The 25,247-nt window shown below is 42.9% G+C and overlaps 1 protein-coding gene across 1 annotated transcript in view; it reads left to right on the forward strand.

The window, feature by feature from the left end:
* The window catches only part of SNX3 (sorting nexin 3), a 269,821-nt gene extending 246,226 nt beyond the window's left edge, over positions 1-23,595 (forward strand). The window contains exon 4 of the mRNA XM_086926683.1: positions 22,830-23,595. Within this exon, the coding sequence (XP_086782809.1) occupies positions 22,830-22,935 (106 nt within the window). The 3' untranslated portion in view covers positions 22,936-23,595. The remainder of the gene's footprint in view (positions 1-22,829) is intronic.
* The last annotated feature ends 1,652 nt before the right edge of the window (positions 23,596-25,247 follow it).

The raw sequence follows: 25,247 nt of genomic DNA on the forward strand, positions 1-25,247 counted from the left end.
CTTTGGGAGTCAATGTAAGACCAAATGTCTCGCTCATCAAACAGTCAGGACAAATAACTCCCTGCACAGCAAGTTCCCAACAGCGGAGCGTTCATACATTACATGCGCTCCTACGCGAGTCTCCAGACTGCGGCTCTCTCCACCACTTCAGCCAAGGTCAGGCGAGGCAGACAAGCTCCGAGCCCTCGCACCACCAGGCCTCCGGATCACATCCTGGCGTCTTCTCCCCCTCTCTGCCAATCCCGTAGAGGAGGCCGGGGACCATTCTGCCTTGTCCCTCCAGCCATTCCCCAGCCGCTGACTATCGCGATGGTGCGCCTGCTCCTCCAGCCATGTGAAGACTTCCTCCGGGGACGTGAAGAAATAGGATTTCCCATGCAGAAGAACCTTAAGGCGTGCAGGAAAGAACATCATGTACTTGATGCCACGGGTCCGGAGCTCCCTCTTGACCGCGTCGAACGATCTGCGCTCCTGCTGGACCTTGATGGCAAAGTCTGGGAAAAATCGGATGGTGGCATTTTCAATCCGGATGTCCCCATGCTGCCGTGCGGCTTGCAGAATGGCATTGCGATCCCTATAATTCAGGACCCTAGCAATAATCTTCCTGGGAGGAGCACCGAGACGAGGAGGGGGGAGATCGGGGCCCTATGCGCTCGTTCAATAACAAAGAACTCTGAGTCGCTTGGGCTTTAAGTGATTCAGGATAAGGTCCTCCAGGAATAGATCAACACTCGTCCCCTCTATTTTCTCCGGGACCCTAACCACTCGCACGTTGTTCCTCCTGGCCCTCCCTTCTTGGTCCTTTAGACAGGCCTCCGCGCGCCTCTGCAGTTGAGTTAACCACTGGACCTGGCTCTGCAGCTCCTTGGTGGTCTGTTGGAGTTCCGCCATCGCGTTCTGTGTGGCCTTTTTGGAGGTTTTATTCAGGTCAGCCCGCTGGAGGGCCGTGTCTATCGAGACTGCATCTATTTTGGCCTCCAACGTCGCCCCCAGGGACTGAATCGCCTGCATGATGGCGGCCAGGGACGGCTCCGTGGTCCCCGAGGCTCCAGGGGGCCTAGTCTCAGCCGCCCCGGTCAGCGCCGTGTAATTGTCCATGGTGATTGTTTGAATGGTGGTGGGCTTCTTGGGGCGCATTTCATTCCCCGCAGTGGCCCCCGTCACAGGCTCTCTCCACAATCTCTGCGCCACCCCAGATGACCGAAGCGGCAAAGGGGAAGAGCGTCCTGATGCACACTATCACTGCCAGGAAAGGTAATGCAGGGTAGTTCTCACCTCATCCGCACCATAGGAATCCGTTCCCGGGCTTCCCTGCACAATCGTCCACTGCTGCACTTGGCGGCGTCCACACCCGGCCCTCCGCCGTGACCGTGGTACACTAGTGCCAATGTAGACCAGCCACGGGCCGCGTTCCTCAAGCTCCGCACCTTCAGGGGCCCCGGGGCCTTCAGGAGAGCATCGAGGAGCTCAGGCCCCGCTCGCAGGCCGTCTCCAAGTAATGTAGGCCAAATCCTGGCCAATGTGGGTCCTTCCCGGCACCCGCCACGCGGATGTGCGGCCACCACCAAGTCGAGTCACCCCCCCCCCGGGCAGCACAGGGCAGGAAGGAATAGGCTCCACCCCCCGGGGTCAGGCAGCAGCCGGGCGAACCTCTCCACTCTTTGCCGGCGGAGCCCCGCACCACTAGGAGCGCAGATGCCATTCGCGCACCCTCCCCGGCAGGGGCGTGCTGAACCTTTAGGCTGGTGCTTCTGGCCGTAGGCAGGCCCCGCAGGCCTCAAAGCTGCCGATCGGCGGTATCAAGCCGTCCGGTGTGCTGAGGAGGATCCAAGCGGACCGCCCGACTCCGGAGCTCACAGCGAGTCGGGGGACGCTATTAGGCTAGTGCTGCAGCAGGATTATTGTACGGATATTCAGGGCTTTTGATGCACCCCCGGGCGCGCTTCGGTGTTATGCGGCCATCTTGTTCGCCGCCAGGCCACGCCCCCTATCAAAATAAAGGAATTATTAAACTAGGGGATTTTTTTTCTTTCAGAGTGGTGCTTATGTCTTTTGAAGAATTAGTTAAACAATATAATCTGCCCAAATCTCAGTTTTTTTAATTTCTTCAGATTCAGGATTTTTTATTACGGACAAAGGCTATTTTTGTACCCAACTCCTCTATAGAGATAGTTAGACGACAGGAGAAAATTGGAGTGCTGTATCAGTCGTTACTGTCCTATAGATCGGATGATCTTGACAAACATAACGTCAAATGGTCTATAATCCTGGGGGAGCAAAATATATCCATTGAGAAGGCTATAGTTGGATCTAATTATTGTCGGCCAATTTGAAGGTGCAATTGTTTAAAACTATATTTGATTTGTATTACACCCCGCTCGAATGTCCAAATGGGGGCTGGGTTTGATGGAAAATGCTTTAGCTGTGAGGGAGATAATGCTGACAGTTCATGTTTTTTTCAGCTGTAGTAAATTATTCAGATGTATTTCCGATACAGAGAAATTCTTGTTTATAATTTATTAAAGGCCCGTTGAAAATTACTCCCGTGATTATGCTTTTAGGGATGGGGCCTGACAGTAGTCAATCAAATGTACTTCATAAAGATCGACGCCTGATTTTTATTGCTATGACTGTCGTTCGTCTCTGTATAGCTTCTGAATGGCTGCAAAGAGAACCTTCAGTATTTGAGTTATGGCGGGCCAAAATCTATCACTTATATAAATTAGAATGGAGTTAATTCACGGTTAAGGGGGTAAAAAAATGTCAGATTGATTTAAGTATTTTGGGGGATTTTCGTGAATACTTTGAATCTTGAAAATGTTATGTCCAGGACTTGTATTGTTTTTGTATGTATTACTTTACTACTGTGGAGCCATAAAATAAAAAAAATTAAAAAAACATGATTATGGTCACTGGCTATCAGAGCGCCATAGGTTGGTGTAGACTCTAAAGCCTCTGTTTGCAATATTAGTTCAGTATTTAGGCATCTAAGAGTCTTTTCCTGGTCGTGGAAAAATAGTTCTTTCGGTAACTGAACCTCAATTCCCAGTAACTCGATTGCCTCTGCTATAATTGTATATACCACTGTAGTGAATGCCTCCATATCCCCAGGTTGTGCTCTGATTTGGTCTGGTAGAGGATTCTACTGCTAGTGTCATGACCCTGGAAGAATACCAGATTGAATAAATTGGCCGGGGAAATGTCAGATGAAATAAACAGGCAGTCCAGCCCTGGCCATTTATCCTTCATGGTACACCAACAGTGTTCAGAGTGGCCGAGGGATAGAAAACCTGGAGGCTGGGGAGGAGGTGCTGGGCATGAGATATCCCAGAGGAGTGGAAGGTGCATGGGTTGGAGTCTATTGACAGACCTGTCAAGGTCCTTGGAGTTACTGACCCGCTCACTCAAGCTGCCAGTACTCTGTCCAAAAGTTCTATGACTTCGACCATAGCTCTTACAATCCTAAAATATATTAAATAACCCTCAAACAACATGCATTATAAAATGAAGAAAGGATCACTTGGATGGAAACTCCAGGGGCGGAACAAATCATGGTGCCATCAGATTCAAAATTGATAGTCCTATTCAATTTGGCCATCAGATCTCTTCCTAATAAATTAGCTGGGGAAGCTGGAGGAAACAGTAAACATTCATTAATGTACTTTCCTCCTACTTCCATCTCCACTGGTTTAGTAAAAGGAACTCTTTTCACGTCCCAGGAGAATCCTGTGTGTTCATTGATGTGTTAGAAATCGGAAGGTCTACCTCTCTAATACAGGATCTGGTTTCTCCAGTATCTATGAAGAATGCATACCTTTTGTCACTGATAGCTACTGTCACAGTGGGTTCCACATCTGGCATGTGCGTCACGGACAATACTGGACACACAGAAGTACTCTGTGGGCACCTTCATTGTGTATATCCTTCCACAGAATTCATCTGGAAATGATCCCCTCCTCTCACAACTATACCTCCTTGTCCACTTTGTGGAGTCACCATTGGGGGTGTTTGGTAGTTTTGCTGAGGCTGCACCTTTTGCCCTTCAGACACTACTGTTAACAGCATATTTTGTGATGGCACCTGAGGCACATGATTTGCGGATTTGGTTGTGTCTGTGCTGCTGTGTTTCCTGGCTGACTGTAAACTCCTACCCTTCCATTTTACTCTTCCCATCTTTTAGTTCTGCAGTTTCTAATAAAATGTCTCTACCTATGATAATGACTTACCTGATCCAACTTTAGAGGACTTATCTTATCCTACCTCTTCCTATTACTCCTCTACTACGACCCTGCACCCTTACATTATCCTGCTGTTGTGGGTACTGTTGTTGGGTGAACCCTCTGACCAATTCCACAGACAATGCATTCTTTTGAGTGGTGGCTGCCACTACATCTCCTTCCACTGCTCCTTTCTTTGCCATATTCTGCAGCACTAACTTGGCTTTTGCTTTCTGTCAGCTCCTCCTGTTTGTTCCTTTATTTCTCCTGCTTTTACTTGCAAACATGAATTATGTGCACTAGTATTTCTGTCCAGGGCTTTGCTTCTAATGCCACTATATATCCAAGCTATCCTGTACATCAGAGGGTAACCCTTTTTTCATTATGTTATAAAACCATATGGCATTTCCTCCCCAGATCAACTTTCTGGGTCCATTATTCTTTGATTCTATTAAGGAACTGAGCTGGATCCTCATTTGGCTGCATTGACTGAGCCTTGACCGATCCAATGTCTGGCTTATCAGAATACATTTTGCTCGGTTGATTACAAACTATAGTTTTACCCAAATTAAATGCAGACCTATTATATCTACTAGTCTCAGTGAGAGTAACATTTCTCATTCCAGCTTTTTGAAAAACTGTGTCTGTTTCATCTCTTAGAAGAGACCTACGCATACTCTATATGTCCCCTACTGCTAAGGTGATGCATGCAGTTTGTTTTTTAAAAGCTCTGATACATTTCCCTGTTCCCTCTGTAAGCAGCAACAACAATTTTCTTGTCCATGGCCAAGGAACATAATGAGGTGCCCATGGTCCCTTGCATAACAAGGGCATCTGATGTAAAAGAGTTGTAGTACGCAGGGGATTGTGCTCTTTAGCATATTTCTGCCATATACGCAAACATTTCTGCATGCAGGCATAATCCCAGTCTAGACCTCCTCACCATAAAGAATGCAGTCCTCCACATTCGCCTATCGCGTGGACCAAAGGACCCTTCTTGTGGCCATGGACTAATTAGTGAAGCTAGCTGCTCAGTCCAATCTACTAAATTATCTACATATGGAAATATTTTATACCAGCTATTCTCTCCTACAGCAACTATTTCACTAGGAGAGGGAATGTGTTGTGCAAAATTGATTGTACACATTTGTTGCACTGATCTATCATGTAGTGTCAATCCTCACATAGCCTCACAAGATCCCATCCTAGGGTCTGGCTGGCCATAGGTTCTCTGAAACTGCAACCGCTTAAGCTTTGTTGCTCTAGTTTTCCTAAGTGTGGAAAGCCTATCCTGCCTTTCTTCTCTAATATCAATACGATTAGGTAACCCCCTTGCACTTTTTATGTTTTCCAAATTGATATGGGGTCTTTACTGAATATTAACATTGTAAGTAGGATGCCAACCGTGTGGCGATTGAAACATTTCACCCATACTATCCACGCTCTTGTGTATAGATTCTATCCTATTTGTTGTTCTCCCAAAACCTCCCTGAATTTGTCTTGAAAAGTCATTGTGTTAACCCTCTCTCCTCACTTCACTTGCATCTCTCCACCTACATATCCACATTGGAGAGACAGATAAAGAGAATATTTAACAAATTACTTTAGGTAGAGAATAGTCCCAGACTGCATATAGTCTGTCATTGGTGAGTCCATTGCGTTCTGGAATATAAGGGAGGATCGCCACAAGGCCCCACTACGAAGATGATGAGAACAAGAATATGAACCATTACCATGGCTCTTGTAGTAAGAATCAAAGTCTTTGTAATGCAGATAGAGCAAGAGAGATTGTCATGGAGCATGACCCATGGCACAGATTTCTACAGATATCTTAATAGTAATTCAAGGAAAGATGAACAAGCTTTTTTCGAAACTGGCCAACCCAGCTCTGCTTCAGTGGCAGCTTTGGCCACTGGGCATTTAGTGCCTTACTGCCTCAACAACAGCCTTCGACTCCTCCACCTCCTGTACAAGATCCTCCACTACCTCAATAATTCCTGCTAATATGAGAATCAGTCACACCAGACAGTGGGATAGAGGTGTCCTCTCAGACTGAATCCACAACGTATACGGTTTCCAAGTTTCAGAGAGAAATAGCAGCGAAGACGTTTGCCTTCCAACCTTCCAATTACATTAATTTGGCTTAGTTACTAGTAACAAACTGTTAGGGCCAGGCCAACACTGCCAAATGGATAATGTCATCCAACACCCATTGTTGCATTTTGCGTGGTGCCCAATCTTGAGCTAGTGTCATGACACACTCCACTAAGACAAAGATGGCATCAGTGACATTCGATACCAGGTTCTTCCTGGGCTACCCTACAGGCATTCTGCTGACTATATACTCATTTGTCCAGGACGTTAAACAAATCCTCTGTGCAAAGGTCTGAGCAGATAGGTGTCAATCAGTTGTTCTCCTGTGTTCCTGATTCTCCCAACTGGTTAAGAATGGTAAAGAGCCTGAGTGTAATATGAAGAAGCAGGGGGTGTTTATTGTGACTCCTATTTTTTTTAGTCTGTTACCTCTTCCAATTTATGATTTGATTTTTAATTTTATATAGCCTTTGATTGTCCTGAGGCATCTTGGCACAGCTTCGCACATTGAGCGGAAAGATGCTAGAACTAGTTGGTAAAGAGCCAGGTTTTTAAAGATTTTCTGAAAGACCAAAGATTGGGGCTGTCCTTCAGTGTCAATGGAAGCGAGGACCGGAGTTTGGCCATTCTAGCAATAAAGCTTCTCCCTCTCAATGATGCCATTTTCATTTTGGGGATCACCAAAAACTTGGCAGCAGATGATGTTAGGTTTCTTGATGGAGTATCCCAGGTGAAACAATCTCCAAAAATCTGGGCCAACATTATGTAATGCCTTGAAGGCTATGCACAATGATTTGAACTTGCTTCTTTTTGCAATTGGAAGCCAGTGCAGTTTGAACTCCCCTTGGGTCACTCATTGATATGTGGGTATGCTTAGAAGTCGTCGTGCAGGTGCGTTTTGCAGTATCAGGAGTTTCTGGAGAAATCTTTTTTGTATGTTTAGGAATAAAGCTTTCCCATAATCCAGTCTGAATAGAGCTACTGCACTTACGACTGTCTTCTGAAGGTCGGGTGAAATAAATGGACAGAACGTTCTGATAATTTTTAAGATGAAAAAAAAATGTATGACACCAGGGTGTAAACCTGGTTTCAAAAATCAGTTTATCTTCTAAGACAATGCCGAGCTTCCTCCCTTTTCGGACGGTCAAAGATAATGGTCCCATTTCCTTAGGCCACCCGCTGGGTGACCAGAAAGAGGTGTCCCTGCCCAGGAAAAGAACCTCAATTTTTCCATATTTAAGTTTTATGCATTGTACCTTCATCCAGCTGTCGATCTGATCCATGCAAGTTTTGAAATGCCCAGCTGTTTCTTCAGAGTTCCTGGATATCAACACCCTTCCGCTGACCACTCAGCCAATTGTCTGGAAACTCCATCTGAGTCACTTCTGTTTTACATTAAAGTTAACTGGCAAGGGGATGCATACGCTTGGGAGTGTGTTGTAATGGGTAGCAAAGTTCTGTTTTAGAACAACTATTGAAGCAGTTTGCAGTCCCTTCACTTGGTGGCAGGTATACCACCTGGATGATATTTACAATGAGCGTAAGGATTAAGAGTGGAAAATTCATCATAAAGATAACTTTATCTCTTTCTCAAGAAAAGCATATCCTATAAACTGAGAAGTCAGCTATCTGCAGGAAACTGATTGAGGCTTCATTTCTTCATGTAGGCTATTCTTTTAAAGCAGTGACTGATATGGAAAGTTACCATTTTAAACAATTCATCAAGTAACTCTGTGATTGAAAAGATTGTGCACTAATATCGCAGACATCCTTGCCTAAGAAGTTGAATGAAATTAACATATTTTGGTTTTGACCTGAGTTTTGTATCTTTTTTTAAATCTAATTTATGTAAATTGTACCTGAAATTGCAGTATTTAGGGAAAAAAGTGTTAATTGTATAGTTGATTCTGATTTTAAGGTTTGCTGCTTCAAGTGAACAATACATCTTACAATGAACTTGCAATTACTTTGGGTTGATTGCAGGTGGTAGCATTATCAACATTCCTTGTATGAAAGTACACTTCTTTTTTTTAGCTGTCATTTTTCAGAATATGAATTAACATTTAGGATGTTGTGACACGACAAAAGATGTAGAATTTAGAAAGTTTGATGATCTCTTCTTGCCTGTGATATCTCCCTGTGCAACATGGTTCCATTGAGTGAATTCGTTTCTCAAGGAGGAGGATTTGGAGCTCCCCCAAATAAGCACAACATTACACATTTTCACCCCTTTTCTTTTACCTAATGCATTTTCCCTGTGCATTCCCCTTACAGGCAACACTTGCCACTTCCATAATCTACTCCAGCATTCGTGTTGGTTACTGTAATCAGAAAAATCATACCACCTTCCCCAAAATGGAACCTGCTGTGTCTCAGGTGCTAACACTTTTATTCAGATGCAACATACTCGATAAAATACATTGTATCCGACAGGTTAATCTATAAACATGTGATTGTTTGTTTTCTATTTTCTTTTCATCTACAAAGTAGTAACTGAGATTACATTTAAATGTAAAAAAATGATTTTGTTCTCCCTTCAACGTTAACAGTCTTTTAGTGTAAACAATGTGAATTATAAACAGCAGAGATGTCTTGACACACACACACACACATTATATATATATATATATATATATATATATATATATATATATATATTTTTTTTTTTTTTTAATTATTATTTTTTTTTGTTTGTTTATTTCCAACAATGTGCCCTGGAGCAATTGGGAGAGCACTCTACAGCACTCTGCCATCCGGCCTCATATTTCAGCCTGTCCTCCTGCGCCAGCTTGCATGTTACTTTGCCGACGCTTTTCAAGGTCACAGACCTCTTCTTCATGGGCTCAAACAACATCTGATGACTCACATGCTTGATTTCCGGCGCATTTTATTCACAATTCTGCCTTAAGTGGGCTGAAATATGAGGCCGGATGGCAGAATGCTGTATAGTGCTCTCCCAATTGCTCCAGGGCACATTGTTGGAATATATATATACATGTATACAACCAATTTTATTTTCTACAAGCAAAGCAGCAAATCATCCAAACGACTTATTTCCCGAGCCCTGTAAAGGTAATTGTGACATTTCTTTTTATGTTACGGTTGGCCAATCAGAGTCCTCGCTCTGAAAACCCCCCCAGGCAATCAGAAGTCTTGAATTGTTTCATTTTAGACTAGCGATCCAGGTATCTGTTCATTTTGAAACTTTACTTTTCAAAAACTACTGAACGGAATTTCATCAAACTTTTAAAAAGCCAAGTTTTACGGGTGAAGATCTAGATTTCTGCCAAATTTGGTGTATTTCTGTTTAGCAGTTGTGCCTGTGGTGCTATAAAAAAATTCCTGTTGAAATTGCACAGGAAATTGCTTTTTGGGAACCTCCTTTTTAAACCACGCTTGACTGGTCACCCTGAAACTTTAAGGGAATAAGGACATCCTTTATTGGTGATGTTCTGATCTTGGGGAATGTAGTGAATGTTGAAATTATCTCACTTTGTGAGAAATTCCCTTCCCACCACACCCATGACAGTTAATGTGAGTAAACATTTTCACCTCATGATTTATTAATGGGAATGGCTGTGTGTAATCCAGAAAATTGAAATGAGGACAAAATTAAGATTCATTTTCTGTAAATTCTCAAATAGCCAGTTCACAGACAAGTCTTGAGTTGCAGAGTGAAATATATACCTCCAACAGCAGCAGTGTGACTATGTTCTATGTTAGTCTAACTATGTTAGTCAACTATGTTCTTCTGTAGCTTTACCTCAGAGTTCAAATAAAGAACTGGTGCTAATCGTGAAAGATATAAGGCACAACTGAGCACCATGTTACTCTAAGTTGGGTTTAGAGCCTATCCTAAGGAGAAAGTGTAAAGAGATGAGCATTGATAATGCAAATGTGAAACTGGAGTTTTAAAAACCAATGTGAGCATATCTACAAGGTGTAGTCTTTTAAGACACAGTAATATTTAATGGGCTAGATAGAGCTAATGCGAGACTTTCACACCTCTTTTTAGCGTTCCCTTTCCATATCTGTTTCCTCAGACTACCCTTTCTTTTGCTTATTGCTAATAAAACCTGAGTTTTTCAATTGTAATACATACTAGATTTTTTTAAAGGCAGTAAGTCATTTGGAGGCACGTCTATTGTTTATTTTAAAGTGAATAATGTGCCAACCCTCCAAAAGAATTGTGGTTTGGACATTTTATTTAATGTGTTGCATCTTCACTTTTTCTCTTTAAATCCCCTTTGTTTTGCTTCTGGTTGCATAACGTTGCAGTGGCTTCAAAATAATGGTTATTGTGAGTCAAATGTAAGTAAAGGGAAAAGTATTGTAATTTGTTAAGCTTAATTAATTATTATGCTACAGAGTTTTTCTGCATGGCCCTCTTTGTGAAAGAAGAGATAACACCATGATCTTAGACAGACCATTTTCTGATCCTTTTTTGTATGTCTCGCCCTGGCGAAAGCGCGCGAAGCGCGTTCTCGCCGCGAGACCTATAGCCGTCAGCTCTGCTTATAAGGAGCCAAAAGGGAGAAAAGAAATGGGCACACGCAGCTTGCCGGAATCGGATCGGATCAGGTCGCGCGCGCATTCACCATCTCCTGTCTTCCTCGAAAGCCTCCAACACGCACAGCCACACCTCCCCCTGCTTTCGAACACGCATGCGCAAACACACACACGAGCGCACATACACATACAGAGATCCCCGCCGACGCGCACATATACACATGAGCGCACAGAGACACCCCCCTCTGCCCCCCCCTTCTCCTACAACTAGCCCCACTCACCGCATCGGCGCCACTCCGGACTTCTGCAGCCTCCGCGTGGCTCTCCCTCGGGCATGGGAGCCCCGCGACACCACTGCTCCTCTGGCCAGGCACTCTGTGGGCACGGGCTTCAGAAGACGGAACAGGTTTCGGTTTTGCTCACGTCTTGTTTTTTGTTGTTGTTTTTTTACACAATAGCGATTGCTTTCGCGATCGCTTTTAGTGCTGCTTGTTCTTTTCTGAGAGCATTTTTTGTAGTTGCCACAACTGTCCTTTTCCCCCTTTTGCAATTTACTCTAAATGTGTCAAACTACATATAAAACTATTAGATCATGCAGAATTTACATACCCAGGCATCGGAGAGTAGCGCTGTTTCTAGAAAATGTGGCGTAACGACCAGAGCTTCCGACTTTGGCGCTGCGGAACCTAGTTTCGGCATCAGCTCAACAGCCTGTGCCTTTGGGCAATCTCTTATTAATCTTCCCTTGCTAAATATAAAATTGGATGACTATGTCCTTGTTTCCTAACATTTGGAATTCCCAGGCGCTAGGCTGAGGTGTTTGAGGGCAGGTCTGAAATCTCATTCGAGGGGTGTCGATTAAGCAGTTTTCGCCTCTCCTGTAGGCTCTGAAAGGACTGCGACCCTCCCATAAAATACTATGAAGTGGGTGTGAAAAGTAACTGCGTGGGGGTAGGGACTCACCCCCTGATGTTCTCACGGTCATCTTGGCATCTCCAAAAACACTTGCAGCCTGCTTTGTTTGCAGTAAGGAAGGTGGTGTACGCAGTATCGATTGGCGCAGGGGTCTCGACGCAGGGCCCCCTGTGAACCTTCAGGGCCACGAATCTACTCACTGGGGCATTTTATTTCCTGAAAAGTTCGCCCCCAAGTGTGATTGCTGTGGCAACCCGAGCCCAACGCCTGAGCCGAAAAGTAAATCAACCCCCCCCCGTTTGTGTACACCCATCCATAAAGCTGCAAACTCAAGCCCCCTTTTGCTAAAGAGCTGCACAATTAGTAAAACGTTTAATTGCACTGCTCACCGCAACTAATTTATGGGGTCACTTTTAGGGCGATTCTTTCCTTTTGTCAGCCTTCACAATGCTAATGGGATGTGCCACGGGTAAAGCTCCTTTGTCACTTCCACTGTTCATCAGCACCCCCTACGTTGCGTGACTGCTCCTGGAAGTGCAGGTAAGAGCAGTTTAACCCCTTCCTAGCAGCTCACCATAGACGCCTAGTTTAGGTTATGTTGTATTATCCTGCGGAAAATCTTTGTTATAACAATGGCTGTGTTTATGTTGTTCTATGTCTTATGTTCCATGTTTTGGTTTATTATTAAATTACCTGAATTCTTGCTCGTACACTCAATAGTGAATTTATTTTCAGCTCTAGGTCTAACTAGTTAAAACATTAAATCTAATCTCGGCCTTTTGGGCCCTGGAGCCTCATTGAGACGCGTCGTTGTCGTGTGAATTTTTGTGTTGGTTATCTATTGCATTTTATGTTCTCAACAGTTTACACTATTTGGGTAAGTTTTCAAAGAAACCAGCGTAATGTATTTCTGCAGTGTTCGGCTGACCCGTTTATTACATTTTTGCTGTTATTTCAACTCAAAATATTGAGTGTATAGCACACACCACAAACCCAGGTGTTGCCTTAGGTAGAAAGTGCAAGATACCTTGATGGGTTAAACGCTCGCTGCTGACATCTGCTGCAACCTACATGTCTTAAGTTTGCATCTTAATTTGGTCAGATAACCCATCCGTCCAAATGAAATATTCGATTGGGTAATAGTAACACCAGTTATTTATATTGCTTCAAGGTGATCAGTGTGTAGGTCAGAGCGATATATAAAAGTTAATGACGCTGTCTTTCAATGTGCACCCAATCTGACCTTTGTTTCCTATTTTCCTTGCTCATAGATAACGTTACATCGTCACCTTCACCCTCACACCTCCTCACCCTCCCACACCCTCACCCTCACTCCCCCTCACTCCCCCTCACCCTCACACCCCCTCACCCTCACACCCCTTCATCCTCACACCCCTTCATCCTGACACCCCTTCACCCTCACACACCCTCACCCTCACCCACCCTCACACCCCCTCACCCTCACACCCCTAACCCTCACACCCCTCACCCACCCTCACTCACCCTCACACCCCCTCACCCTCACACCCCCTCCCCCTCACACCCCCTCACCCCCCTCACCCACCCTCCCCCTCACACCCCCTCACCCACCCTCCCCCTCACACCCCCTCACCTACCCCCTCACACCCCCTCACCTTCATACCCCCTCACACCCCCCTCACCCTCACACCCCCTCACCCTCACACACCCTCACCTTCACACACCCTCACCAGCCTAGCATAACAAAACATAGCATAGCATAAAAACATAGCATAGCATAACAAAACGTAGTATAGCATAACAAAACAAAACATAGCATAACAAAACACAACAAAGCATAGCATAGCATAGCATAACAAAACAAAGCATAGCATAACAAAGCAAAGTATAGGAAAACATAGCATAGCATAACAAAACACAACAAAACATAGTAGAACACAACATAGCATAACTTAACAAAACAAAGCATAGCATAGCATAACACAACAAAACATAGCATAACAAAACACAACGAAACATAGCATAACAAAACACAACAAAACATAGCATAGCATAACAAAACAAAGCAAAGCATAGGAAAACATAGCATAGTTTAACAAAACATAGCATAGCATAACAAAACACAACAAAACATAGCAGAACACAACATAGCATAGCATAACATAACAAAGCATAGCATAGCAAATCAAAGCATAGCATAACATAACAAAACATAGCATAACAAAACACAACACATAGCATAACAAAACATAGCAACACACAACAAAACATAGAATAGCTTAACAAAACACAACACATAGCAAAGCAAAACATATAATAGCATAGCAAAACATAGCATAGCATACCAAACACAACAAAACATAGCATAGCGTAACAAAACATAGCATAGCAAAACAAAGCATAGCATAATAAAACACAACAAAACATAGCATATCATAACAAAGCATAGCATAGCAAAGCATAGCATAACAAAACATAGCATAACGTAACAAAGCACAGCATAGCATAACAAATCAAAACATAGGATAGCAAAACAAAGCATAGCATAACAAAACAGAACATAGGATAGCAAAACATAGCATAGCATACAGCATCACTCAGCACCACCACAGCATCACTCAGGGGCACCACAACATCACTATGCGCTACCACCGCATCACTGAACGCCATAGCATCACTCGTTCGCCATCACATCACTCAGCGCCACCACAGCATCAATCTGTGCAACCATTCAACAACAGCTAGTTCAAATATGTTCTCTCAATGTTTCAAGCTTTATTACAAATGTAACAAAAATATGTTAATATTTCACTTCTGTTCTTGATTTTTGTCACAATAAAATACACTGAACATAATCTTCACAAAAGTTATTTACAAAAGTTTAAGTTATTGCCATTGTAAATTACAATAACTTTTATTTAAGTATTAATTATTTAACCCCTTCAGTGCTAATGACAAGGTCAACTCGTCATGGGTTTTACCTGCCCTGTGCTTATGACGAGTTGACCTTGTCATGAACAATGTGTATCAAGGATCTTCAGCACCCAGCGGGAAAACCCCATAGCAGCCAAGGTGTTAAAAAAATTAAAAGCCATTGTTATTTGTAATATCAATACATGAAAGTCACGTAAATACAACACATATTGCATTACAAATGCCATAGGTGTCACATTTGCGAAAGTTATAACTATTGGCATTGTAAATGACAAAGCTATTAATTTTGCTATTTTCAAAAACAAAACATAAATACAAAATTTGTAATTTAGAAATACCAATGGCTCAAACTTTCCTAATACGAGACCCATTGCATTGCAAATGCTTTTTATATCAAAGTAGGTATTTGCATTGGACCGAATGGTGCAGGGAAATAACCTGGCACTATGAAGGGCCCATGGAAAAGGATGGATATTAAGGAGATTGTTATCCAGCTATACCAATCTTTCACCCAGTTAACAATGAACATGAGTTGACATGATGTTGGAATCTTGCAATGGTTGGACTGCACCTTGGTATAGTGAGCAACTAAGAATACCCAATAGAGAGTGTAGGAAAGCGGAGAAACGCTGGAGATCGAACTATGCATCACAGGCTAAGACTGAACTTAACAGAGCTCAGAGTATATAGCAGAAAAATTATGGTGGCAAAAGTCAGCTATTTCTCAAATGAGATGCCGTCTGCTACTAATACATCAAAGAGAGTTTTTGACATGACACACTCTAATAAAAACTGCCTAGTGTGATCCCCTCTATAACTCATAGGCAAAAACTTTGTGATGATCTAGCAGTATTCTTGAGAGCATAATTGCAGACATCATGCAAAGTCTATTAATGCCAGAATAGTGGGTAGAAGAATAGCCCTCCCTTAATAGGGATCAACAGTGTTATATTCCCAAGTTAGGCCTTTATAGCGAAGCAGCTTATTTCTTACATTGTACTCACAAATAACATTTTCAGATTTGCACATATTTACATGCACGATAATTTTGGATTAGTTTACCTTAAGCTAAACTTGTTTATACATCTAGTTTCACGCAACATTATCACAATGCCCTGAACATCATGTACAAGATCTCCTTTCGCACTATGTACAAATGTCACCACTATCTACATCCAGGGAGCAACAGGGCTACCTACTTATCCATAACATCACTTATCTATACACACATCACAAGGCTGCTTTCTAATATAAAAGATGAGCATCCTGATATATTAGTAGAGGAGGCACTTTCGCTGATGCCGAGGTGCTTGCATGCTGAGAAATCACCATGCAGCGGTCTGACATCTTGAGGGGTGTCCTATTTGTGACCAAGATGGGGTCCTTCACTCTATACCTTCAGGCAATGGAGTTGGATCGTCCCTTGGAGGGGATTCTTGGCTCTACACCTACATACACTCTAGGTACACTTAGAGTAGGGTTTGCATTGTAGGAGTACACTCAATTACTGCCTTGTTTCATATGATTTCATACATACATTGTTTTAGCACCATGGTAGAACTATATCTACTATTTATGCTTTTGGTGCTTGTAATCATGTTCATCTACTGTGGTCTACTAATCATTGCAGCACACGTATTTTAAGCAAGAATTAAATTGGTTCAATAAATTTAACTGAAAACGTCCCACTGTATATTCTATTTATAGTTAAGTTCCCACAGAAATCTTTTGCAAGGTGCTTTGAAAGAACCTGTTGAATCCCAACATTAGGTACTCGGTTGTACTGCATATGGCTGAAAATCTTTTTTGAAAATTATGCTTGTTGGGTTTCCGCTAATTCCCCCTGTGGTCGGTTGACCTGCGCCTTTCTCCGGGCTTAGCTACAAATATACTTTGTAGTTTGCACAGCCTGCACAAGTCTTGGACAGTCTTCGTTAAAGAGTAGAAATGAGTTTGTGAAGCAGTCTATACAATCGGTTGTACAGTGTATTAAAACATTTTCAAAAACATTTGCTAGAGTATATATATTAGTTCTACATTCTGTCATTTTTTTTTTATTGTGTAGCAAATTTGGATGTATACACAAGGAACAGTTAAATGTTTATCTTATAAAAAATGATGCTAAGATGTGATTGTATACAAATAGAATTGATGGACTGACATGCAATATGCTTTTAAAATATACATTTTTACTGAGTTCCATTTGTGCACTGAATTAGATTGTTGAGAATTCTCTTTTTCAAGTTGACCTTTGTGTTGTATTCCTATATCGTTTACATAGCTTTAAAAAAGTGAACACCTAATGAATCCGTGAAACGTGTTGTCGGTTGATTCAGTTAACTTTTTGATTTGATAAGCTGTAAAGAAAAAATATTGGACTGACCCTTTGAAATTGTATTTTACCATGGGGGCCTCCAAATCACCATTTACTGAATTATTACACATCTTTCTGGTGCTGAGAGTGCAACAGCTTTAGAGCACATATGCACTAGAATTTTGCTGTAGTAACTTCAATATTTGTTTAGTGAGTAGAAATTGGCGGGCTAGGAACCAATTAGCCTACAGCATTTTGATATTTTACAGCTCAGATTTACTGAAGAATAGAACTGGCTATACTGGAGTGACCATAGCGTTTGTTACCTTTGTTGTGGTGAGTACTGTTTTTAGGTCTCGCTGGTGTTAGCAGCAGGAAGCGCTGCGTCCAGCGAAAGACCTTATGTTGTGCACTTGCCGGGAATGTTGGACAGGGGACGGGTACGCGCTTTCCCTCGGCGATTTCATCTTGTGGGCACGCACGCCCAGCCCGGCACTGTGCACATATCCTGTTCAACATTCACCGCAAGTCAGCCTCTCGCAATCGCGCGTGCACACACACAGCCACACTTACGCATGCACACACACAGCCACACTTACGCATGCCCACACACAGCCACACTTACGCATGCACACACACAGCCACACTTACGCATGCACACACACACAAGCACGCACGCACACACACACGCGCAGGCACACGCACACACGCACACACACACACTTGCATACACACTGCAGCCACACACGCCTCCCCCCCCCCACTCACCTGGCTCTTTTGTCGCGACTCCCCTGGTATCTCTGCTGTATCATCTGGCACACGCGCGGGACTTCCCTCACTCATGGGAGCCCCTCTGATGGGGCCTGGACTTCAGCATTCAGGCGGCAGGGTTCCGGACGTTCTCCCGGCGGTTCCTTCCTGTTTCTTGTGCAGGCCCCGCCTACGTCCCAACGAAGGCTGCCTGACTTCTGCGATGTCGCACGGCCAATGCTTGTTATTTTTAAGAAAGATGCTTCTAAAACTGGACATAGTCAATAATGTAGCACTGCATCCATGAGACGGAGGGGAGTAATCACTGTCACACGTAGTACAACGCGGCGCTGTGAGTTGCCCATGGACAAATAGGGATAAGTGTCACGACTGCATCTGATCACATCGCGATACAAGTGATTAACTCCTTCACACAGCTACAGCAAAAAGGCTGATTAGCCCACGATCACACCGTAAAACACCAGTGACGCTGGGATTTGCCCAGGATCACCACGGGGATACAGAGTATGCGCTGTGTCAAGGAAGATTGGAGTCGGGGATGCTACAAGCGTCCGACTAATGGTAATAGTGAGACTTTAATTATTCACGGTCCCCACCGAGACCAGGAAGTCTGAGTGACTGTCTTAAGTGTCAGACCGAAGCCCGCAGCAAGGCGCTGTGTAGGGCGCGCAGCCTCGCCGAAGAAGGAGGGGGTGATTAGACCAAGTGGGTTGTATGGTCAGCTCAGGATCACACTCGGAGACCAGGGAGAAGCTGTGATTGGTACAGTGCCACCACGAAGGCCCGATGATGTGGTCGCATTCTCCAGGGCTACACTGGATATTTGCCATCGGAGTGCTAATGGTGATCCGGCCAAGGTCACAGGGACATACGGGGAGGGGCTGTGGTGAGCCGCGACTCACCCCCGAGGCCCAGGGAGGAATTGTGACCAGTGACCACCCTAGGGTAAACGTTAAGTGGGTAAAATACACCCAAACATTCTGTTTCCGACTTCATTTACAGTGCATCCAATAAAGCGCAAACCTGCTTCAACCGAGGGACTCTAGGAGCTGCGACAGGCACACCTAATAAGGCGTCACTATCAACTGAGTGAACTCGCTTCGTCACTGATTGGAAATAGTGCGAGTGGATGAATGGGAGAATGTGTACAAACTTGGATGGGTGACTTGATGCATTTATGCCTGACCGAGAGAGCGCATGAATGGATCGTTGAATCGGTGGGTGAGTCCGCAGATGGTTGACTAAGTGAGTCGATAGATGAACGGATGAGTAAGTGCCTTGAAGAATGCTCATGTGGGCGAGTGAGTGACTACATGCATGGATGCAGCTAGGTTACACCAACCTTACTGGAAGAAATGACTGTCAATAAAACAGAATGAATCACTAACACAAGGCCAGTGGGACTCTTTCAACGAGGCTGGCTACCATTGTGTCAAACTGCTCACAATCTATACAGGATTACCACCACTGTTATGCCATTGTGGGCATTATGCAGAAGTGGCCATTCTCACGCCACCAGAGTCTACATTATGCCAAGAACTGCTGCCAGTGTGCGCAAGCCAGCACCGTGCTCATGGTGAGCACACACCTGAAATAGATGCCACAATCTGCCAAGAATTACCACCACTGTGTGAAAAACTGCCATTATGATGCCAGGGCCTGCATTATTTATGGGGGAGTCACCCTCATGCACCAGACACCCATATTATATATACCTCCACATGCATGCAAACAATGGTGCGATGAGCACTATAAGCACACACCAAGCGCATAAAACTTTATAAATAAATAAACAACCGCAACATTATGTGTCTGCAGCAAACACCTGCATACTCAGTCCCACTGCCTTGCTAAACACACAAGGCATGTTACAGCCTCAATGCGCTCCCTTCCAACACAGCGACTGATTCATCTTCCTTCAAAAACATTCACAAGAGTTACAGCTGCAGCCTCAACACAATACAATGATACATCAAATTGATACAAAAATACAGCAACAAAATCGGCACAACAACAACATGAACACACGCAACAATACAGAAAAACGCACCACAGAATAAAACATCCTAACTCAGCATCACAATGTAACACAACTGCATTTGTGTGTTGTTGTTTTATATTGCCTGTTTTGTTGTGTTCTTGTGTGGCTCTTGTGCTGTGTTATTGCTTCACTTTTGTGTTTGTAGCAGTGTGTTGCGGTAATGGGTTTTGTTGGTATACTGCGTTGCTGCTATTGTATTCTGTCATTTTGTGTTGTTGACATGTGCTGTCTATTATTGTTTTGTATGTTTGTGCTGTGTTGTTTTTTAAACAGGTTGTGTGTTTTCTGTTATGGTTGTGTTACTTCTGTGACGTGTTGCTCTGTCCTTATTTCATTGTATTTTGTTGGTATTTTCTCTTATATTTGATGTTTGGTAATGGTTTTGTGGTTGTATTGGAGTGGTTGTGATATTGGTGTTATGTTTTGGACTGTGTTTTGTTGTTGTTGTGGTATTGTAATATAGAGATGCGGTGATTGTTTTTTTTTACATACCTCAAGCTCAATCTGCCTGTGTTCTGGAGTTGAAGTACAGTATGCGGGCCACAGAATACTGACAGGGGTGGTAGAGCAGCAGTGGGGGTCATTTGCTGCTATGACTTGGTCATTCAGTGGTAAGGGGGTAGCACGGTGGTGGTGGGGGCTGATTGTGTGCTGCTGTTAGATGTTTGTGCCTTTGTGGTGATAATGTAATGTAGGGAGAGGAGTTGGCCTAACGGCTAGGGAGGTTGACCTCAAATCTGGGCAACTGGGTTCGAGTCTCGTTAATGATGCTGAACATCCTGTGATTCTGGGCAAATGACTTAATCTCTCTGTGCCTAACAAAAATTAATGTGTCCTCATGTAACCCAACTGGTGCTTTGTAAAGCGCTCTGATACCCAATACCTTCGGGTGAAGTTTGCAGTATATAAAACTCTGTAAAAAAATGTTTTAAACAAAAATGTAGTGGTAGGAGGTGGTAGCACAGCGGTGTGGGTGGGACCTTGGGTCTCTTAGTAGTGAGACCTCACTGCCCGGTGTGGTGGATGAACTCGCGGTTCTGTGACGTGCGTTGGTGGGTTGATCATGTGGTGTTGTGTGCGGGGGGGGTTCATGGCGATATTTTAGCTGGAATGTTATTGGTTTATGTGGGTGGTAAGGACATCACGTTGCGGCGGTAGTTCAGTGGTACAGGGTGGTAGTGCAGAGGGGTGGAGTAGAGTGGGTGCATGTGGCAGTGTATGTGCTAGGTGTGATGGTGGTGAGATTATTTCAGGTGGTCCTGTAAGAATGGGAAAGGCAGTATAGCAGTGGTATGTGGCAGTGTGAGGGGTGGTAGAGTCCTACTATGAGGTGTTCCTCTAGTAGTAGTGTTGGGATGATCGTATGATGATGGTGGGCTAGCAGTGTGGCAGTAAGGGGGAAAGTGTGGGGGCATTGGGTTGTAGTGCTGTCTCATGTTGTAATGCCTCACGGAGGTTGGCAGTCCTGTGGAGTGCAGTATGAAATGGAATAAGCCTGAAAGATATTGTGATGATTGATATTAACCTTGAGGTGTAAAATAGGTCTGATGATGCGACCGCCGCTACTGTGTCAATTTGAAGATCAGAGCATGCGTCATTACGTCGTGCACATTCATCATTACACATGCACTCCTACAAAATGACCCAGGTGTCTTTTTTTTTAGGTCGAGCATGAGCAGTGCATGCTCTGCGGGGCATGCTGTATTAATATGGATTTGCAGCTCCGCCCACTCCCTGCCTATATTTTTCATTGACTTGTGTCATTGTCCTTTGTAAATGCTGACTTTGGATTCGTTAGTAGGCTTGTTAGTCTCTCCTTAGTACCTCCTTGTCTTCAATTGTAACCTCCCATGAGGACTGGCCCTTTTACTTCCGTTGTTACACAAGATGCTTTATTTAGTCTGTAGTATGCTATAGGAGTAGTCGTGGTACTCCTTCTCTTAAATCACATATAGTGAAAAAACATTCACCACTTAAAGCTTGAATCTGATTTTAAAAAACTGGAATTTAATTCCATGAACTATGCAGGCATTAAATGCAATATTAAATCAAAGCATTAATAGTTTGAAACACAGTTTCTCCAAACATTGGTAGTGCATTCAGTATTTACAGTGCTCTTATTGTGAAGAGAAGGAAGGGATGGGTAAATGGTAGATAGTCAGTGAGTGAGGGACAGGGTAAAGGTATGGTGACATGAACACATTTATTGTTACACAAAAGACGACCTTTCCAGCCTATTATAGGTCAGTTGTTCCCATATATACATAGCTCATAGATACATATTTCATAAGTTATTCCATTCTATGAGCTTGCGGACATGTGGTAGATTTTCTACGTTTCGACCCCTATGTGCAGGAGGATGATTAGTTCCTCACGACGGGGTCTTCGTCAGGACAGGGTTAGGTAGAGCACTTGTGAAGGGAAGGACGGACATCGTTTGATCCCTAAAGGACTCTCAAATAGCTCCTGAAAATTCTGCAGCAGTGGTTGCTTGCGGGGTAATTAATCTCCCGAAGCAAAGACTTAATAAAAAAACAGGGTCTCCTCTCAGTGGCCGTGCGGCTCTGGAAATCTTTAGTCTGTAAGCACTATTTTCTTTAATGAGTTTTGTCCTACTGCATACACGACATGCTGTCCTGCAACATTCAGCGCGCAATGCGCTTTTTCACTTTCCAAGCAGCTCGGGACAATGGTGGTTGCTTCTTTACAATGCAATCAGTCTCGCATTAACGAGAGTTTGAGTTATTGGCATTTATTTATGTGTTCATTTTCAAAGCAGATAAAAGGCATTGCCATTTACAATGCCAATAGCTTAAACTCTCAGAATTGCGAGACCTATTGCATTGCAAATGCTTGTTTAAAATCTCATTCTATAAGTGATTGTAGCTCAATCCGTTACTGTATTTTCAGGTTTGGGTTCAAAGGATGGATGTTCTAGCAGACTTGTTTTGTAATTTGATATACATCATGTTCTTTGGTTGCCTTTCTCTCTAAGGTTTATGCCTTCTTCAACAAAGCTGGACCTCATGTAATATGCTTTTTTTCTTTTTAACAGGGTTGCTGGTCACCCATTGGCACAAAATGAAAGATGCCTTCATATGTTTTTACAAGATGAAGTAATAGATAAAAACTACACACCGTCCAAAATAAGACACGCCTGAGCGCTACAAGAACACATTGAAATAACTTTAATTGTCAGTTATTGAAAAGCTCTCTTTAAAAGAAGGTGATCTCATTTTTGCATGTTGCAGAAAAGATGGTAAAGTAAGCATCTAGGATACTAACAGTAAATATATTGCTGAGACTCTGCTTTTATTTTCTGACTTTCACAAAAATGTTCATTTGGTTTCCTTTGCCAATTATGTATCGGAAATCCTTTTTATTGTAATTGTTATTAAAATGGCATCAGCTCAGTTCTGCACTTATACTGCTATGTAACCACAATCATGTTTTCTTTCTCTCACTATGTAATGGTGTAATACACTAATGTTACTGACATGGCCTTATGTGAATCTGCACAGTTCTATTGTAATGGATGTGCTTCTTGTATCCAATCACTAGCTAACCAGTATATCTACCACCCCAAAATAATGTTTTGATATACAACGGCCTAAGTTCTGATTTGTGTTATCGCATTTTGTTTTAATTACACCCCATGTGCAGGATAAACACGCTTGCAGTTGTTTTTTGGCTGTAAGACACTTTATATTGGAAGGTGATGGGGGTAATGTCTTTTTATTATGTACAAAAATATGGAATTTATATACTAAAACATTTGTCCAAAATATATCGCTGTTTTCAAATAAAAATGAAAAACACAAGACGTTGATGTTTGAGTAGTATATTGTTTATTTTGCATATATAGTAGAAGAACCTGCAGTCCCTGTTAACGCACCAGACAAGTGTTTAATTTATTTGTTATTTCCCTTTGGGGAGTTATAAGGAACCCAAATAGGGGGACCGCCATTATGATTTCCGTTATAGTTTTGAGTAACTACCTCTTTGGTGCTCACCTCACAGTATTTAATCCTCCCTCCCTCGTGCTGCATTGTTGTCAGATTTAAGTATGTGGACGCATGACTAAATGCACCTTCTGAATAGGCCAACGCTATCCATTTTGTTTTTCCTGAACTCATACTGTGTGAGTAGCCTGTGTTGCAATCAACTGCATGAGAAAAATGTACTCTTTTATTATGGTGCACAGTATTTCTATAATGCAGTGTTTGGCAAATATGTATTCTTTTAGAACGTAATACAGGCATTTTCTACTGTTGTGATGAATCCAGTTGAGGTTTCCTACTGTGGACATTTTATTCCTAAACCAAATTTTGTGTGAATGTCATTTGGAGGGTGTGGCTTATCTGTATGTAATTTTAAAACCTTGCGAAACACTCCTGTAGCCCCTGTGTTTGTTGCCCAATCTTTGTTCTGCTTTCCATTTCACAGGAGCCATCCTGTTACCCTCATTGTTTCCCCTCATTTTACAATCCAGCTTTCCTCCGATTTTGTTAGGTGGTTCAGATTTAATTATTTACATCTCTTTACCTTAACCTATTCCGTTACTACACTTGTATACCACCACAGGGTAATATAGCAAATACAAGGGAAGGAGCTGAAGAGGCCAAAGGCTGAGACACTCTGTCTAACTCTACCAATTGACTGAAGTGTTTCCTGTTTTGGTGTGAGCATGTGTGTTATCCGTGAGCATTTCGATAGGACAGCAACTGCCTGGAGGCACAATGACCAGAGGGTACCATTTGATTTGTTGAAGTGGGAGATGCTTGCAGTTATACCATAATAAACTCCTGTCATGTCTGCTAGTACAGTATGCGGGATAACATGGACTCAACATTTCACTGATAAATACACACTTTTGACAGAAAAAACACACAATATGTCATAGGTGTTAGATATAAAAGGAAGTGAGAGTCTTACTTGGCTAGATCTATTTACCAAGACCATTGGGAAGGGAGTGTTCTCTTTCAGAAATGAGAAATCAATGAAAATTATTTTAAATACACTAAATATATCATTTAAAAATAGTACTATCTGGTTTCAGAAAGGAAGCATCTTGGGGCAGTCCTCTCCCATGTGATCTGTTGTGCCCAAACTGTCACATCTTTTCCAGCAGGAAGAAGACTACTGAGTGTTGAAATGGTGCAGTTTTGTGTAAAATGTATACTGGTGATTTTATAATAGTTGTCTTTATTGAAATCATTTAGATGGTCCAAAACCCAAAGAACCACAAATATCTTTAATTGTTTTGTATATGTATTATTATTAGATATGTTAAAAGATAATGTTATTCAGTAGAATACAGCAGTTATTGCACCATTAATATGTAAGAATGGGTGGGTGAAATGGTGACTTGACCAACATTCCACTCCCCAATTTGACCCACTGCCAACTCCCACCCATAGTTCCTCATTTGAGCATTGTTGGACCCCTGATCCGAGGATAGTCTGGTATCCGG

Source organism: Lissotriton vulgaris, chromosome 6, assembly GCF_964263255.1.
Source record: "Lissotriton vulgaris chromosome 6, aLisVul1.2, whole genome shotgun sequence".
Lineage (NCBI taxonomy): Eukaryota > Metazoa > Chordata > Amphibia > Caudata > Salamandridae > Lissotriton > Lissotriton vulgaris.